The sequence below is a fragment of the Solanum stenotomum genome, chromosome 10 (genome assembly GCF_019186545.1).
Source record: "Solanum stenotomum isolate F172 chromosome 10, ASM1918654v1, whole genome shotgun sequence".
Taxonomy (NCBI): Eukaryota; Viridiplantae; Streptophyta; class Magnoliopsida; order Solanales; family Solanaceae; genus Solanum; species Solanum stenotomum.
Window position 1 is genome coordinate 2,692,925 of NC_064291.1, and position 19,010 is coordinate 2,711,934.

Consider the following 19,010-nt stretch of genomic DNA (forward strand, 5'->3'; position numbering starts at 1 on the left):
TAACATTTTTCATGAATGAACCAAACTAAATGAATTACTAATGATAAATCACATGAGTTATTAACTCATCCAACTATATACAAATTAAACCATCAAAATTTTATGATTTTTTTCTCCCCAATGTTCTTTGCTTTTATTTGTCCCAACTCCCAAAAACACTAAAATTTAGTCAAAAAAAATTGCTTTGGATGCTGCAAAATTTCTTCTTGTTCTTCAACACACTCTACTTGCTGCATTGCTGCCATCAAATTTCCAAATAATTTGCTTTCTCCTTCAATTGTATTCAAAATTTACAGAAAGTAAGTATGATTTGTTCACAGTAGAGTTTACTGCATTCTGTTTGCGGCCATGAAAGTCACTTCAGTTAAACCACACTTTTTCAAACCCCTTCTCCCAGGTTTCAAGAATAGTCTGGTGAGTAAATCCTTGATACTTTTTTTTTTTTAATTTTCAATTTTTTCTTATTTTTTAATCTGTCTGTTTCAATTTTTGTGTTTAAATATTATTTGGAGAGTCAAAAACAATGTTTTTTTAATGTAAATCTAAAATTGGGGATTCTATGTTTGTATTTACACTGAGAATTAGTTAGATTAACTATTGTATTCCGAATCAGAGCACATAAATTGTAATGTAGGGAGTAAATTCAGGGGCGGAGTCTGGTAGGGTTCAAATCCGTTTTATTATATATGGTTAAAATTATTTTTTAGGTATGTTCGGTGAAAATTCTAGCTCCGCCACCGGGAGTAATATGTGTAGATGGAGGTGGAAGAATTTATCCTAGAAAAGAAAAAAAAAAAACTATTTTATTTTTTTTAAAAAAACAGCATGATTATTTGGGTCAAGTTTTATGTTGTACTGCAGAAAATTCCAGATGGTTTCTTGAAGTATTTGGAAGGATGTGAGGAAAAGGGACATGCAATACTGAAGAAGGGTGGTAAGAAGTGGGTGGTGAAGCTAAATGGGCAGAAACTGGACGAGGGTTGGGGACAATTCGCGGAGGAGCATGATTTGAAGTTAGGAGATATGTTGATTTTTAGACATGAAGGAGACTTGGAATTTGGTGTTTCCGTCTTTAATTTAAGTCATTGTGATAGAGAATATGCAGAGTATTTGCAAGAAGAAGAAGAAGAAGAAGTAGTCCGTACTATTGAAGAGACTTCCAAGAATGTTGAATTCAAAGGTAACATCTTTAGAGTCCAATTGTTTATGTTAATACCCTTACAACTAGTTTGGTTGTTGGTTAGAGTTATGCAAGTATTAGTATTGCAGGGTTTAGTTATTATGTATTACTTAAACCATATTCTATCTTGCATAAATAATAAATAGATTTTCTCATAACTTATACATGTATTAATGATACGGAACTGTAAATTGGTAACTAAACACCGTACTTACATCAACTACTTACATCAACTACAGCAACATACCTAGTGTAATCCCATAAGTGGGGTGTGGGGAGAGTAAGATGTACGCAAACTATATCCTACCTTGGTAGGATAGAGAGGTTGTTTCCTATAGATGCTTGGTTCAAGAAGAAAAGTTATCCAGAGAAGGGTAGCAAGAAAAGGTTGACAACAAGTATCAAGATACATAACAAAATGGAGTGACAGATAACATTTCATTGTGGCTCTTTTAAGATGACAAAAGTAGCAAACTCACATTTCTGTATAATAATACCTTGCCTCATGGTCAATCTTTTAAAACGTAAAATTTGGACTCGTTCAGCACTCCTCTCAAGCAAGGGAATACCTCAATAGGTGTGTTGTTCTCCATGCATGCTTTACATTATGAACTATTCTACCCATAGCTACACGAATATCTGGTGCGGGATTTAAGTTCATCAGGTATCCTCTGAAATATTTTATTTTTAATTTTTTTACAAGTATTTGACTACAACGTATATATGTGTTGTTCTATAACCAAACACCGTACTTGGTGTGCTGAATTTTACACATAACAACTAAAATGCTACCAAACATGGTACTAATTATGTTGATTTTATAAATGGATAACTCACTTCCTAACCAGCAACCAAACGACTCCCTAATTATGTAATCATTTTTTTATTAAAGCAAGGCATTTCCCATGCAGAAGGTGCTACTCACACCCCTTTTGGTCAATCTCAGTTTATATGCACTGTTATGCCGTATTGCCTTAGAAATGGTTACTTGGTAAGTCTCAAAGGAAACATATGCACCATTTTGTTTATTTTTCTCCTCTTTGTTTATTGGAGTATTTAAGTGAGCATCTAATGCATATGAGTTGTTTGATGTAATGTGTGAATCTTTATAAACAATTTCAGCGCGTTCCTTGTAAATTTGCGAAGGCAAATGGTCTCACCAACAAAGAATGTGGTTTGATCATTAGAGATGAAAGACAAAGGTCATGGAATTTAAGGATATATACCTCTTGTTCTCAAGTCTATATTGGAGGAAGATGGAGTGAATTCCGTGCTGCGAATGACATAAAGAAGGGAGATCAAATAATGTTTGACGTTGTTACTAATGGAGAACAACCAATCTGGAACTTTCATGGTAAGGTTCCTCATTTAAAGCAACTTCTTATTTTTCACGGTTTTTTTACTTAGTTATATGCACCATGACACTTCATAACTTCTTGGATAAAATTATTTGCTTTGTGTCTGGTTGTTCAAATCTGTAATAAATTGTTCTTCATAAACAGCTAAACATTTAAAATGCTCTCAGAAAATATTATTACAAAATTTGTGAAGTTAAATGAACAACTTGTAGATATTTTCACTACTTGGTCCCCTTGTATTAGTTACATCTGTATCAAGCTCGGTACATATGACTTGTATGCACCGGCTTCAAGTGGATAGATACTTCATATATCTAATATTACACTTAGTGTCCCACATTAGAAACATTTATTATATAGTATAAAGTATAGGTATAAATAGGGCTCAGTGTAAGACAATAGTAGTAACACATTTCAATAATATTTGTTGCATGCATTTATTTCTCACAACGACATTCCTTGGAAAGTATTTTTGCAGTTTAAGCACCACTGTAAAGTGGAGTCAAGAAGCACATTTGTTTGATTGTTTCAATGTGGACACAATCAAGATTAAGTTTGAGAATAGCAAGTAAAATAGCTAATATGCATAGAGGCAACCATTCTTCTCTGTCTTCCCTTTTCGACCTCTTTTTACAAGAAAGTAGCTTGGTCTCCAATTTATTGCTTTACAAATAAGTTCTTTCTATCTAAAACCTACCAAATTGTGGTGTTCTGAATAATCAAAGCTTCTAGTGCTAATTGTAGGACATTGTTGTCTAATGTTAGAAAACTGAGGTTCAATCATCGTTCCATAAATAGGAGTGTACATCCTCCAAGCTTGAACTGGAGGTAGTAATGAAAAAAAAAAACTTGAAATCTTCAAATTTCTTCAAGGATGGCAGAGAAGCACCACTGACACTATATGGTGTTTCTTCGTCAAAGAGCTTTGGCTTCATTTGTGAGAAGGTTCTAAATTCACTATGATCAACAGAATATGCAAAGAATTTGCAACAAGAAGAAACCGAAGCCCATACTTTTGAAGAGACTTGCAAGAAATTCGAATCGGAAGGTAACATCTTAAAGTCCTTTAGTTTATGCTTGATGAATTTGCAAGTTAATAGCCATAATCTTAACATAAGTTTCAATTTATTTAGATGAAAATTGGCCAAATGATTTGGTGGATGTAGATGCTTTTTCATGTTTTATTTGTGATCATTTTTTTCATTAAAGCAAAGCCATTTCCCCGTGCAGAAGCTGCTCCTCATGACCCTTCTGGTCAATCTCAGTTTGTATGCACGGTGAAACAGTATTTCCTTACAAATGGTTACTTGGTAAGTCTCAAAGGGAACATATGCACTATTTTGTTTCTTTTCCTCTTTATCAGTTGGAGTTATTTACGGTAAAATATGATGCATATGAAATTTTTGATGAAATGTGCAAATCATTATAAACAATTTCAGCGCATTCCTAATAAATTTGCGAAGGCAAATGGTCTCACCAACAAGAATTGTGGTTTAATTATTAGAGATGAAAGACAAAGGTCATGGAATTTAAGGATATATACCTCTTGTTCTCTTGTCTGTATTGGAGGAAGATGGGGCCAATTCTGTGCTGCAAATGACATAAAGGCGGGAGATCAAATAATGTTCGAGGTTGTTACTAATGGAAAACAACCAATCTGGAAATTTCATGGTAAGGTTCCTCATTTAAAGCAACTTCTTATTTTTCACGATCTTTTTACTTTGTTATTGTTGAAAGAATTAATGTAGTCATATTCCTTGTATACATAATTAGGATAATTATAGGGATTGATAATAGATCTATGGGATTTTGCTTTTTGCTTTTCTCCACAGTTAGGATACTATGTACATGTGTATATACTTGTTACTCCATGCAATAATATATCAGTTTATTCTCCCATACCTGGTCTGTTACATGGTATCAGAGGTAGGTCCTTCCTTATTTGGACCCCATGCTATATTGTTCACGGTACGATTGGGCCTAGGCATGAAGGGGGTGTTAGAGTGGGACATTGGTTGGGGAATGGGCACTTGGTCTGCTTATACGGACTTGGACAACCTTCCGTTCATGAGCTAACTTTTGGGGTTGAGTTAGGCTCAAGGGTCACCCTCCACTTTCAACCCTAAGGTCGTGGGTTGAGTCACCAAGGGAGCAAAAGGCGGAGCTCCGGCGGGGGGGGGGGGGGGGNAAAAAAAAAAGAAAAAGGTTATATACACCATGACACTAAATAATTTCTGGGATAAAATTATTTGTTTTGTGTATGGTTGTTCAAATCTGTTAAAAGTGTTGTGCATAAAAAGCTACACATTTAAAATTTACCTAATCAAACAGTTCGAATTTTTTTTAAAATGATCTTTGTAGAACATTTTTTACATATGGAAGTACATTTCGTAGTGAACATTTCAGTTTATAGCAAAAGGGCCTTATTTATTTATTTAATCAGGCAAACAATTTCATTTCATAAGTCAAAAGGCCAAAAAGGGCCGGATACAAGAAGTATACCAAACAGTAAAGAACCTACAAAAGAATATGGTTCTCTACAAAAGACACCCAATTCTCTATACATCCCAGGACTACATGGGTACAGCAAAAATAACTAAGACATCGGAGACTACTCATCAACTGCCGAAAACTCGTTTCTACCCCTTCAAAAGCCCTCCTATTTCTCTCTGCAAATGATCCACGTCAAAGCCAGAGGAACAACATTTCATGCCCTGCTCTTTCTCTTGCTTCTTACAGCTTTCCAGCAAAACAACAGGTCCTTCACAGACCTTGGCATCACCTAAGACATACCAAACCAACTAAACATATCCTACCATTGTCTCCTGGTCAGAGTGCAGTATAGTAGAAGATGATCAACATCTTCGCCCACCTCCTTGCATAAATAAACATGTACAAACAACCTTTCTTTTTGAAATGTTTTCCATCGTCAAAATCACCCCTCTAGCAGCTTACCAAGTGAAAAAGCACACTTTCTTTGGCACCTTGGGAATCCGAATAGACTTTACAGGATAAGCTTCCTCCTGCCCTCACCAAAAGCTTCTCGTAAAAGAACTTAGACAGAAAACACACAATTGTTCCCCAACTTCCATCTTATCGTCTTTGGGGAGGCTCACAATGTTAATGGAGTAAAGCTTGTAAACTTTGATATTCATTTACCTCCCAATCCTGGAAATTCCTTCTGAACCTCAAATCCCAAAACAATTCTTCCCTTGTGTCCCCCTTATTTGCTGGACTACCGCCTTCCTTTGAACAAAAACCCTATAAATGCTTAGAAACTTATCTTTAACAAAGTATCTCCACCATATATTTCTCCAAAAACTTACTCTATTCCTATCTCATTCCCCGAAAGAGGTATTATCATAAAGTTCTACCCAACCCTTCATGATATTCCTCCACACACCACACCCGAAAGGCAACATAATATCGGTAGTTCTCCATCCCTCTTCCATCTCACCATGTTTATCTACTATCACCCCTCTCCATAATGATTGAACCTCCACCCTGAATCTCCACAATCATTTCCCCAACAAAGCTTTGTTGAAGACCTTCAAATCTTTAACTCCAAGGCCATCCCATTTTTTAGGAGCTGTCACTGTCTCCCTACAGACCAAGTGATTCCTTTCCCCTCCGCTGGATACCAAAGGAAGTTTCTTTGAAGCCTTTTCAATTTTTCCATAACACAGATAGGAGCATGAAATAAGAACATAAAATAAGTGGGAATGCTTGATTAAGTGCTCTTAATAATCACCTCCTTCACGCCTTTGGACAAATACTCTTTTCTACCAACCTGCAAGCCACTTGTCAACCCTCTAAAGAACTGAATTCCATATAGAAAGATCATTATTCGAGGCTCCCAGAGGTAAACCCAAGTACGTGTGTGTTTGTGTTTGAGTTGATTAAGATAGTCTTCTATAAATTCTTCCTCATCCTTTCTAGACAGTCATTTTTGTAACTGTACAAACTTGTTGCTTAAAGAACAATGGATCCAATAGTCATTTTAACCCATAAAAACACTTTTACAAGTCCTACTAAACACCAAAGTATGTGACCCTTTCTCTAACTTGCTTGGCCCTTGAATTTTTTCATTGCTTGTACAATTGAGGGGGTCGTGGTGATTTTCAGTATGTTGGCACCAGTGGCGGACCCAGGATTTTCACGAAATGGGTTCAAGATATAAAAAATAAAATTAAAATGTGGCAACAGGGATTCGAACTTGGGCTGGCTGGGAAAATTGAACCCTTTTCACCACTCTGCCAAGGGTCACACTTGTGTTAGTGGGTTCAAAAGTTAATATATACATATAAAATTTTAAAAACTGATCAAATATATATATATATACGGTGTTATTTTTCAACGAAGTGGGTTCATATGAACCCACTTGAACCTCTGTAGGTCCGCCCCTGGTTGGCACAGCACAGTTCATAAAAGTATAAGTATTGTTTGTGCACTTCTAAATCTCATGAGATTCAAATTTTAAATCATTAAACTTTATTTTATAACATCATGAAGCAAAAATAAATTTTAAGAAAGGTCTACTTTGGGGAGTGAAGTCCTACTAATATCGAGAAGATGTGCAAAAAGATGGGGTGGATATTTAGACAGTATTCATATTTTAATTGTGTTCTTTTTGTTGTACTTAAATTTTGTGACTCGGGTTTGTGTATTACCATGTAGCAGACCTAACAAACCCCAGCACTGTTGAAGAGCCTTCCGAAAATTCTGAATTCAAAGGTAAGACCTTTAGAGTCTTTTAGCTTAGTACTTGAAGAATTGCAAGTTAGTTCTTAGTTTGAAAATAAGTTTCAATCTAGATGAAAACTTAGCCAATTGTTGGAGTGGATATTTAGATGCTATTCATCTTGATTATTAGTCATATTTAAGTTCTTATGGAATTGTCTAAAATTAACAGTGCAAGGCTTTTCCCCATGCAGAAGCTGCTCCTCACAACCCTATTGGTCAATCTCATTTTGAATGCTTTGTTAGACCATATTGCATTTCAAAGGGTTACTTGGTAAGTCTCACAACTCATTTCCCTTTAACCCTTCAAGAATGTCCAGGCTAAAGGACACATTTGCACCATTTTCTCTTTTCCTCCTTTTTTTTGTTGGAGTTATTTACAGCAAAAGTATGAAGCATATCATATGTTTGAGTGCAAAATATAAACCATTTCAGCGCCTTCCTAAACAATTTGCCATAGCAAATGGTCTCATCAACAAGAAATGTGGTCTGATTATCAGAGATGAAAGAGAAAGATCATGGAATTTAAGGCTAAATACCCACAATTCTATAGTCCATATATTGGGTGGATGGAGTGAATTCTGCGTTGCGAATGAATTAAAGGAGGGAGATTATATGATGTTTGAGGTGGTTGTGAATGGAGAAAAACCAATATGGAAATTTCACGGTAAGTTTCTCATTTAAGCCAATGATTTACATATCTACCTTTCTACCTTTTGTCAAGGATCTTTTTACTTTGTTATATACATCATGTCACCATGGCCAGACACACCTTGCCTAGATGACACTACTTCGCTGAAAACTTTACTGAATTTATATATGATAAAATAATAACTCTTGAGCCGAGGGTTTATCAAAAACAACCTCTCTACCCCACAAAAGGTAAGAGTAAGGTTTCCGTATACCCCACCTTCCCAAAGCCCACTTGTGGGATCACATTGGGCATGTTGTTGTTGTTGAAATAATATGCGAAAGCTGCTACTCACAAACCGCTCGGTCAATTTCAGTTTTAATGCATTGTTAGACCGTATTGCTTTTCAAATGGTTTCTTGGTAAGTCTCAAACTCAGTCTCCCTAAACCAATCAAGAATTCAGACTAAATGAAACATTGCACCATTTTCTTTTCCCTCTCTTAGTTTATTCGAGTCATTTATGGTGAAAATATGAAGCAAATGAAATGTTTGATGATATGTGCAAATGTTACAAAGCCATTTCAGCACCTTCCTGTACAATGTGCACGGGCAAATGATCTCACCAACAAAAAATGTGGTCTGATTATTAGAGATAGAAGAAAAAGGCAATTTAAGGCCGACTACCTTAAAGTTCTCAAGTCTATATCACTACAAAAAAATCAGCGTTTACTGACGGATGAAATCCGTCACTAATCTATGATATTCCGTCGCTAAACAGGTTTAGCAACGGATTAGTGACGGATTATTGACTGTTGCTATATCGCTCGTTGGTAATCACTTAGTGACGAAAAATGTGTTCCGTCACAAGTTTAGCGACGTCTTAGAGACGAAATATATCCGTCACCACTTGTTAGCGACGGAATAATCCGTCATTATATTTACATTGTTTGTTGCTAATTTCATCATTCATTTCGTCATTTTTATAAATTCGTGACAGATTTTTTGTCGCTAATCCGTCGCAACATATTTCGTCGCAAAATTTTTTGTCGCTGGTCCGTCGCCAGTATTTCTTTATGTAGCAACAATAAAATAGTCGCTATATTTGTTGCTAATTTTTTTTTTGTAAATTTGATTTATTTTGTTTTAAATATACACTGTTGATATAATTTAAATTAAATTGCTAAATACCCCAAAAATAATCAACATATATAATAATATCATAAATGGTTCAAAATATATAGAATATCGAAATTGCATATTTTCGATTCAAAACATCCAAAACAATATATCAATTGTTCTTAAAAGAACCTACATTCATCAAATATTGTTACTGCAGAATTTGAACTTTCCAAAAAAGCAGACAATATAAAAAAAGGGATACAATTGTCACGTGAAACTAAGGATCAACCTCGTCCTCATTAGTTATAGCTAAAGGAGGCACTAAGGGTGTCACAGTTGATGGGTTGTCAATCCTCTCAATAACAACAGGAAGAAAGTGATTAGTAAGTGTAGGAAGCATTTTCTTTACAAACTCATCCATATTTGTTATCGGTGTTGATTGAGAAATTGAAGGTAGTACTGATGATGAGGCACAAAATTTATGCCCGTAGTAACTTTTTGCTTCAGAACCAAGACCATATATTCTTCTCTTCTTTTCACCCCCACAACTTGATAATATGCTTCACATTGATCAATATCAGTTTGAGACACTATTTTTTCCCGCAATATTTCTTCATATTTTTCCTGTAATAAGTTGAGGAAAAATGAAAGCATTAAACATTGGGAACAAAATATATTTTGAAGGCCAACACAAAAACATGCATAACCTTTTAAGCATTATCATTAATGTACAAATTGAGCCTTCAAATTTCAAGCCTTAACTATTCCTATCTACATAAGAAGTTTCTACAATATAATAATATGTGCAATTGATCAATAATATGTGTTGTTGTTCCAGCCCAACAAGAACATCTCGTTATGCTAGTGTTAACACCCATCTTGGAGTTGGTAAGTGAGGATGATATCACACCAAGTACCTAGTAGTATGTTAAACTTTACATAATCACCTCTCTTCCTTGTATGCAGAACAAAGCAGAAGAGACGATTTGGAGTCTCTTGGTTATGTGCTTATGCATTTTTGTAGAGGAACGTTCAACAGTTACAAAACAAGTATCAAAAAAAGAAAATGTATGAACTACCATTCAACCTACCAGTTGTACTTGACTCTTTGAAGAAAAAGCTAAGTGAATACTTGATCATGCATAATGCTTGAAACTCCAAACATTCAGTAGTTAGACTTAGGCTTAACTACTGAAAGGAATAAACTAGTAACTAAGGCCACTATTAGCTTTATATAAACAATGTAAACAAAGAACTCCAAACCATTATACTTAATTGTTCAATTATTCAACAAGGTCCAAAAGTGAAGCCATTCACAAATTGACATGGACAATGAACTTTCATACACATCCAATTAGGCACACTATTCATGCTTCTATTAAAAAAAACTTTTAACATACAAATAAACAAATGGTCATACCAACTGGAGGGGAAATTATAAAATAAACTCATGAAAAATATTTCAATCTCCACTCTTAATAGAGTCAAGCCTCTCAACCATCAAACCAACATTTAACACCCATATCTAAGTTGAACTTGTAAGCCAACTTCGAGATAGAGAAAAACAAATATAATGCAGGGAGATACCATGGTGCAGTATTTGAACGAAAGCTTTTAAGTCTTTATAGTCAAAATAACTCATGCTATTAAATAGGAACCTAAAGATAGTAAATTAACATATTTTAAGATGCACAAAAGCTATTATCAGGTTGAGTTACTTTTTGCTAAGAGATCCAAGTGTAGTTACTGTTAAAGGGTTGTCTACTGATCCAGAAAAGGTCCAAGCAAATGTTGAATTGGCCTAGACCAATGAATTTTGGGCCAAAGAGTAGCTGCTGCTATTCAAAAGAGTAATTGTTGTTGTTCAACAGAGGGGCTGCCAAAACTATTGGGGTTGGACTATGAGGTTCAATACAAGAAGGGGCCTGAGCTGATGCTTTATCTAGATAACATGAAGACAGTTGCCATTCCATTCCATGAAGACAGTTGTCATTGAATTACAAAATACTGTGAAGAGATGCTTCCTCCAAAATAAAAGTTTATTCTAGAAAGACCAACATGTGAACAAAAACTCCAAGATAGTTTTCCAAGAAGACCAATTAGTGCAAAGAAAAAATCAAAAGAAATGAATTTTGAAGATATACCTGTGCAAAGACACAATCAAATGCCAAAATAGCACAAGCCAGAGACAAACTGAATACTATTCAAGCCAACATTAACACTCATACCAACAACCAGCAGTCATACTCATACCAACAACCAACAAATATTACACAATAAAGAGAAAGAAAAGTTGTAATAGTTGGTGAATCATATAGGCTGCAATGCCATAGCAACTAACATTAACTGTGTCTTTTCATTTTCAGCCAAGTTTCCTATTTTAAATATTTTGGACTTACATGAACAATGCGAGAACGCTCATCAACAAAAGACTTTCCATCATGACCATGCATATGGACGTGTAAATGTAACTCTCCTGGTGTTGGGTCTCGACCCTTTTCAATAGCCTATACAAAAGAAAACCACTTTAATTTATAGATACAATCATATTTGTTGCGTAATATGTTTAGATACAAGCGTAGAGAAAGTAAAATTTTTTACTTATATAGTTCATGAAATATGTACTTACAAGTTTTTTGCGATATTCTCCCATTGAGATAGAGCCGCTTGTGTGAGTCCCTGCTGCAGTTTCATGGCCGCCACAACGGTTCTTTGCATTTATTTCTGACTTCTTAATACAGTCATCACTTCCCCAAAGTTCCATCCATCTTTTCCACACATGTTCAGGTACAACACCTGGCCTACTCCTTCTCCTTTTATTTTTGAAATGAAATTCCTGTAGTTTACTGCCGCCTTAGCCAACCAGTGTCTCTTCACTTCACTTTCACTAATGGAAACATCCCAATAGATTTTTTTTGAAAAAATATTAAAAGTAATACATTTATATCATATTTATAATTGTGAATACACTTTGTAAACTCACTTACGACTAAAAGTTATACCTTGAATTCTCCAAAATAACCATCTCCTATATCATTTGAGACACTTTTCCAATTGATTCCATTGGAATCAACATCATTTATGAAAGACTTAGATATGAAACTCGAGCATGTTTTAGAAGGTTCCAATATGTATACATTTAAAGACATTATTTGATTGGTTATCATTAAATCAAAAGTAATATAAGTATCTGAAACTATATCTATAAGTTCTAACAAAAAGAATACTCAAATTATATCTGGCTGTTTATTCTCTATTCCTTCACAAAGCTTTCAACAACTTTTTATCACCTAAACACTTGCAGAAAATAAAGTGGAAAAAAATATATACCATTTTTTTCCTGTTAAAACCGGTATAAACATAAATGTGTGTGCAAAGATCAGATCTTGTGTGCAAAGTGAGTGAGGATATAGAGAATTTGGACATTTCCAAGACTGATTGTAGTGAAAAGATCAGATCTTTACAAATAAAAAGTGAATTCTCAAACACACTAAGAGAAATTTGAAAAAAAAAATACATCTTCTATCTATGCTGACAGAAACTACTCTATGATACAATATTTCTTAAGTTCTTTTCTTTCTTGGCATTTCATGCTTATGACGTGTATGTACTAGTATTGCTGACTACTTAAAATAACAGTTGGAGTAGAGAACGTAAGTAGATAACGGTTATAAGGATAAAAGTAAAAGAATGGACTAACCCTGCAGAAGTTAGAAAAATATGGGTCCGTGTATGGTTACTACTGGAATCGCCTTCAGCAACTGTGTTGCTATGACCTACTGAGTTGCTTTGATTTGGTGCAACTGGTGGTGTCTCAGAGATGGCTGGGGTAGTATTTTGAGCTAGACCCTGACCTATTGTGTTGCTTTGATTTGGTGCAACTGGTGATGTCTCAGAGATGACTGGGGTAGTATTTTGAGCTGACGTTTCAACAGTTGGGGTACCACCTTGTTGAGAAGATACTATAGTGGGCATGAGAATAGTTGGCATGCTTACACGAATAGTTAGATTACTTCTACCTGAGGACTTGCCACGACCTCTTCCTTGAGCCATACCTATATACAAATATAATTGTGTTGTTAGACCAAATCAGAGAGAAACAACAAATTAAGCATAACCCATAATAATGAGAACTATTGCAACAACAGAAATTAGAATAAAACAGTTATCACTAGTACAAAATCAAGTTCAGCTACCTGATTAGTGAAATACTTTTCAATAAAGTGAAAGTGTGTTGAAGTATTAAAATTGTTGTTGACAAAGAGAAAGAACTGATGTCTGTAAGTACTAGAGTGTAATAGCTATCATTGACTTTTGTCAGAACAGATCATATAAATTAAGGAACAAATTATTAAAAGAACCATGGACTTTTATTAGAAGCTTACACAAAGAATTAGTAACTACATTCTGCAAATTTGTTTCTCATAAGATTGGTATTACAAGGCACACTTTTAATGCAAAAAGAGCAAGCAACAGTTATATTTCTTGGTTAGTTCCCACTTACTTGTCTTGTTGGATTGCAATTATGAAGAAATGGTGACAATGTAAGTTGATTCAAATACGTAACTTTAGAGCACAATTCCACTTCTTACAGTTATATTATAGCATTACCAAGCTGCAGAAAAAGCAACTATTCTTTTTAATTGTCTTATCTAAAAAACAGAAGAGAAATAAGATTCCAAATAGTTGGCTGCTTGTAACTGTATATCAATGCCTCTTTTGCAGCCTCCTCACTTTTTGATCACCACAAGTATACACAAAATATCAGGATCTTTACTCCAAAATTTGCAGTATACAATACATTTACCATACAATAATCATGATAATTACATACAATTGATAATTGATAGCAAACATTTTCTATCCCTTTTTTTCCTCACCAAAGAAAACAGCAAATGATCTTGAAACCATCATTCATTCATTACTACAATATGGGATTGAATGAATATTGGAAAGTTTTCTTTGAAATGTTCCATACTTTATTCAAATTAAGATAACAAAAGTCAATTAGACTAGTTAGTAGTTTTGATTGTCTAAATTAACTATTCGCAAAAAATAAACTTGGTATGAACCACATGTTCCTAAAGTTCGAGTATACATTACATAAACTTTTGCAGTAATAGAGCTATAATTTAAAAGAATAAACTAACAAAATCATTTAAATCAGATTACTCCTCCTATAACTTTTGAACTGGCTGATCTAATCACTTTGCCCCTCACCATTCCCTTAAGAATGTATTACCTAGCATCCAAAAAATGCAATAATTGAAGTAAAGAACAACAAGTACTGACAGAAATCGAAGGACAAGATACCACAAGATTAGAGCTAATGCTATTGGAATTCACAGAGACAACACTCGACTACCTAACCTCTAAAACCTTATATCTATGGTGCGTCATGTCCTCGAAAAACTGACTCGATTGTACGCCATGTACAATCTAATCACCTCACCCAGTATTCTTTGGCCAACCTCTACATCTCCTTAGCCGAATCACTGACATATCTCACATTCTTAATAATCGAACAATATAAAGTGAATTAAGAAAAATTAAAAAACTGGAACCTCAAACACTGCAGAAAATCATTGAATCTTTCCTTTAAAAACCCTATTTTCAGTACACCCAACCTTCTAAACTCCTATTTTCAAATAATTTCAACCTTACTTCGAGCTTAATAAGTTGAGATTTAGAAACTCACGAAACCCTATTTCAAATACTGCACATAAATAGGGTTTGATTTACTTGAAACTTTGAAGGCAGAGCTCCTGAAAAGAGAGGAAAAATGAGAGTTAAACACAAACCGTAGAAAGTTCATCTATCGAAGATGGAGAGATGAAGAAGAATGTTCAGCGGAGATGGAGATGGAGATGGAGAGCTCACTTCATCGACCTGAGATGGAGATTGAGAGCTTATTTCTCAGATGGAAATGGAGTGTTCACTGGAGATGGAGTGTGAAAATGTTTGAAATAAAATTGTGCCCTAGAATATAAGACATAAAGAAAATTTTGCAACGGATTAAGCAATGGATTGTATCATTCGTCGCTGCCAAATAAATATATTTATATACATTAAATTCTAACGACGGATTTTTTCGTCACTATTTAATATAATTTTATAAAAAATGTATTTAAAGGTTTAGCGACCTTTTTTTCGTCACTAATTCCGTAGCTAAATAATAATAAAATTTCTCACAACTAATTTGTTGCTAAATCCGTAGGCAATTTTGGGCGCCAAACTTTCGCGCTAATATTTAGCGATAGATTAAATATTCCGTTGCAAATCCGTTGCTATATTATAAAACAAAAAAATATTTGTTAATTTTGCAACAAAATGGTTATTCCGTCGTAAATCCGTCATTATATAGTGACGGAATATTGTTCGTTGCTAATATCCGTCGTTAAACGCTATATTTTTAGTAGTGTATTGGAGGTAGATTGCATGAATTCTGTGTTGCAAATGACTTTAAGGTGGGAGATCATATAATGTTTGAGGTTGTTACTAAGGGAGAAAAAACCAATATGGAAATTTCTTGGTAAACCCTCTCATTTGTGCGACCTCAACGATCTGTTTACTTGGTAATATACACCATGAAATTTGTTTGTGTTTGATTGTTCAAAAATGTGTTGCACATAATTTATGAACAACTAAATTTTCAAAAATTTAATCAACCAGACAGTTGGCAACGATCTTTGTGAAATGTTCCTATGTGTGGAATATATTCTGCCTAATTTATACACACTATTCCATAATTAAATAGTGTATTTAAAGTGTCATATAACGTTGTCCTTTCTTTTATAGTTTTTTTTTTAGAAGTTGATCTTTCTTGTTATAAGAATTGTGCTTCATCTTTCATAGGTTACAATTCATCGTAAACTGGCAGTTTGCTCTATTTGTTCACTCAAGTTTATATATTGATTGTTCTAAAGACCCTGTCCCAGGTTCTATGAGGATAAATTTTCGTATGTTGTACTTCATAAAGTTCAGAAAATTAATGCGCTTTAAAACGATATTAAAGAATATATCTATACAAGTTCTTTTTCTTTAAAAGAGTAAAACAGCTATTCGAAAAATAGTAGGCCTTTTTTTCCGAATGTTTGTGTTTGAGTCAATTAAGATGGTCTTCTATCACTTCTTCCTCAACCTTCCTTGGCAGTATTTTTTATTTGGTAATTATACAAACATGTTGCTTAAAGAACTAGGGTTGAATAATCATATGTAAGAGCACTTTTACAACTCCTAGTAAACTCTACTTAAGTATATTATTCTTCTCTAATTTGCTTAGCCCCATATTTTCTTCGTTTCTTCCTTTGTTGAGAGAGGGTGGTGACTTTAAGTATGTTGTATTAATGTGTGCATTGATAGCACAACACAGTTGATACAAGTAATGCTAATTCTTTTCACATTTCTAGACTAGTTAAATTAAAATATAAATCATTAAGCTTTATTTCCATAACATTGTTCTTGTTTCCTTGGTAATATTTGGAAGCCATAAGAAATTTCAAGAAAGGTCTACTCTGGAGATTGAGCCCTACTGGTTTTGAAAAATATCCAAAAGATGGGGTAGACGTTTGGAAATTATTCGTTCTTTTAATTGTAATCTCTGTCATACTTGATGTCTTGACATGAGTTTTTGTATACAATTATCTTGTAACAGACAAACCAACTCCCAGCATCATGTCATCAAGAAAGGCGTTTCCCCATGTAGAAGCTGCTAATCACAAGCCTTCTGACCATTCTCGTTTTGTATGCACTATTAAACCATATTGCCTTACATATGGTTATTTGGTAAGCTTAAAACCCCATTTCATGCAAATCTTTCAAGAATGTTCAGGCTAATGTGATCGAGCGTATCATTTTATTCTTTTCTCTTTCTTTTGGAGTTAATTTTGGTTAAAATATCAACCTAAGAACTGTTCTACTGATGAGTGCAAATGGTGATATACCCTTTCAGTGCCTTCCAAAACAATTTGCACTCAGAAATGGTCTCATCAGGAAGAAATGCGATGTGATTATTACAGATGAACGGCAAAGGTCGTGGAATTTAATTTTACGTCCTTTTGGTACTAGTGTGTGTATTAGAGGTGGATGGGATAAGTTCCGCGAGGCATATTGCTTAAAGGAGGGAGATCGCATAATGTTTGAGGTGGTTACAGATGGAGAGAAACCACTATGGAAATTTCATGGTAAGTTTTCTCATTTGAGAAGCATCTTTTATTTTTTTGATCATCTTATATATGTACACACTTTGACTATATTTGGCATGAATCTTGGATAATGCAATTTTTACTTAAATGTTAAAAATCACCCTGGGTTGAAATCTTTCTATCCCATACTAATGTGTTCGGTTTCATTGAGGATAAATCTTTTCATGTCTTAGGAGGTTCTTACAAGGTAAAAAGGCATCCCGATGCACAAAACATCCCACATTAGTAGGGGTCCGGTGAAGGGCTAGACCCCAAGGGGTGTGATGTAGACAATCTACTCCAATGCAAGCATTAATGACTGTTTCCACTGCTCGATCAATGTAGTGAATATTTTAAACACTTTAATAGCTTCTTTGCATAGATTTGATTATTAACATGAAAAAATGTACTTTTTACAGGCAAAATTTCTTGGGAGAATGTAAGCGTCATTGAAGAATGAAGCAGTTGGTGATGGAAAAGAAAAAGCAACAGTGAAGCAATTAAACAAAATTTATCTCTCTTTGGTTGATTCAATTATATGGTGTACAACCTCAACAAAGCATGTTATGTTTTCTCCGTAACTTCGTTGAATTGCTATACCCTTGCCTAGCGGTCAATGAAGTGGGTGAAATTTGGAGACAAGAGTTCAAATCTCGACAGAGACAACAAACAAAAAATGATAGATGGTTTCTTCCTATCTGTCTAAGCCATGTCGGGTAGAGTTACTATTACATGCACTAGTAGGATGTAAGCTAGCTCGATCACCATCATTATCTCCCCCCCCCCCCCCCAAACAAATAATAGTACGTACTAATAATTATGTTATGATTTTATCCAGTGTTATCAACTTCCATGAATTCCTTATAAAGCTTTGGCAACTTCTCTTGTCCATTTTTTTTTTATGATTTTTATCTTTAGGTGACCAATTTTAGAAATTAAGAATGTCACTAAAATAATGCCATATAATAATGTCAAATATCTCTAACACGATTTAACAAATTTCTAGATGTCATGCTAATTTTGTAAAAATAGTTCTAATCTTGATTGGTGTTGAAATACCCTATCTCTAGCATGATTTAACAAATTAAATTTTCTGTGGAAGATTTTATGTTAATACAAGTGTTTAATGAAGTGATTATAACATATAATTTGTATAAAAAACTTATCTTGATTGGTGTTGAAATACCCTGAGTTCAAATAACCAAAAAAATGCTCCCAAATCGACACTTAGGACAATTGTGCACTATTTTGATGGAGTTGCTAGATATTACTCCCTCCGTCTTAATTTTATATCCAGCATAAATATTATAAAAAATTTACGTTTTGGAATGTCTCACAAATAGAGATATTGGTCATTGTTGAACAAAAAAAAAAGCTTGAAATTATTGACAAGAACTAGGGAGAAAAAAAGGTGTAAAGTTTGTTTCATCTTGCAAAAAAATGGAAGGATTTTGATTATTTAATATTTTTTTACCAGATTGTGATGCGTTAGAATATTACAAGGTTGATGCAAGCGTGATTTCCTTCTTAATTTATGACTTTCAGTTGCATTTGTTAATTAGTTAGATATAATGATATGTATCTTATTACTATGTATCTCAAATACAAGTATTTGTATGTGATAAATACATGTATCCGAAGTAAAAAATATGATACAATCCATAGTTGTGCAAATTGAAGGGAAATAAACTAAACTAGTAAAATTTATGTTATTTGCCCATAAAAAAATCAGCCCCAATGAAAATAATGCCTAGGAGGAAAAATGAAACTAATATGTTATAACTCACACAAAATTATA

At 34.1% G+C, this 19,010-nt stretch overlaps 1 protein-coding gene across 3 annotated transcripts; it reads left to right on the forward strand.

Moving 5' to 3' along the window:
* Positions 1–160: 160 nt before the first annotated feature.
* LOC125843356 (B3 domain-containing protein REM14-like) lies at positions 161–17,852 on the forward strand. 3 transcript variants are annotated; one of them, XM_049522598.1, is made up of 13 exons: positions 163–414; positions 862–1,180; positions 2,092–2,171; positions 2,303–2,534; positions 3,509–3,586; positions 3,769–3,848; positions 3,978–4,209; positions 7,219–7,272; positions 7,473–7,552; positions 7,714–7,945; positions 16,684–16,814; positions 16,981–17,212; positions 17,632–17,852. In XM_049522598.1, exons 1-13 carry the CDS (start codon positions 349–351, stop codon positions 17,670–17,672), a joined length of 1,857 nt encoding a protein of 618 aa, XP_049378555.1. In that variant the 5' UTR covers positions 163–348; the 3' UTR covers positions 17,673–17,852. The 3 variants fall into 3 exon arrangements, with proteins under 3 accessions (XP_049378557.1, XP_049378555.1, XP_049378556.1); XM_049522599.1 differs by lacking the exon at positions 163–414 and having other exon boundaries at positions 1,016–1,180; positions 2,073–2,171; XM_049522600.1 differs by lacking the exons at positions 7,219–7,272; positions 7,473–7,552; positions 7,714–7,945 and having other exon boundaries at positions 161–414.
* Positions 17,853–19,010: the final 1,158 nt, after the last annotated feature.

Coding starts and splice junctions, on each gene's coding strand:
- LOC125843356 (XM_049522598.1), top strand. CDS start 349: ATGAAAGTCACTTCAGTTAAACCACACTTTTTCAAACCCCTTCTCCCA. Junction 7,273..7,472: donor CGAAAATTCTGAATTCAAAG/GTAAGACCTTTA, acceptor TTCCCCATGCAG/AAGCTGCTCCTCACAACCCT. Junction 17,213..17,631: donor ACCACTATGGAAATTTCATG/GTAAGTTTTCTC, acceptor TACTTTTTACAG/GCAAAATTTCTTGGGAGAAT.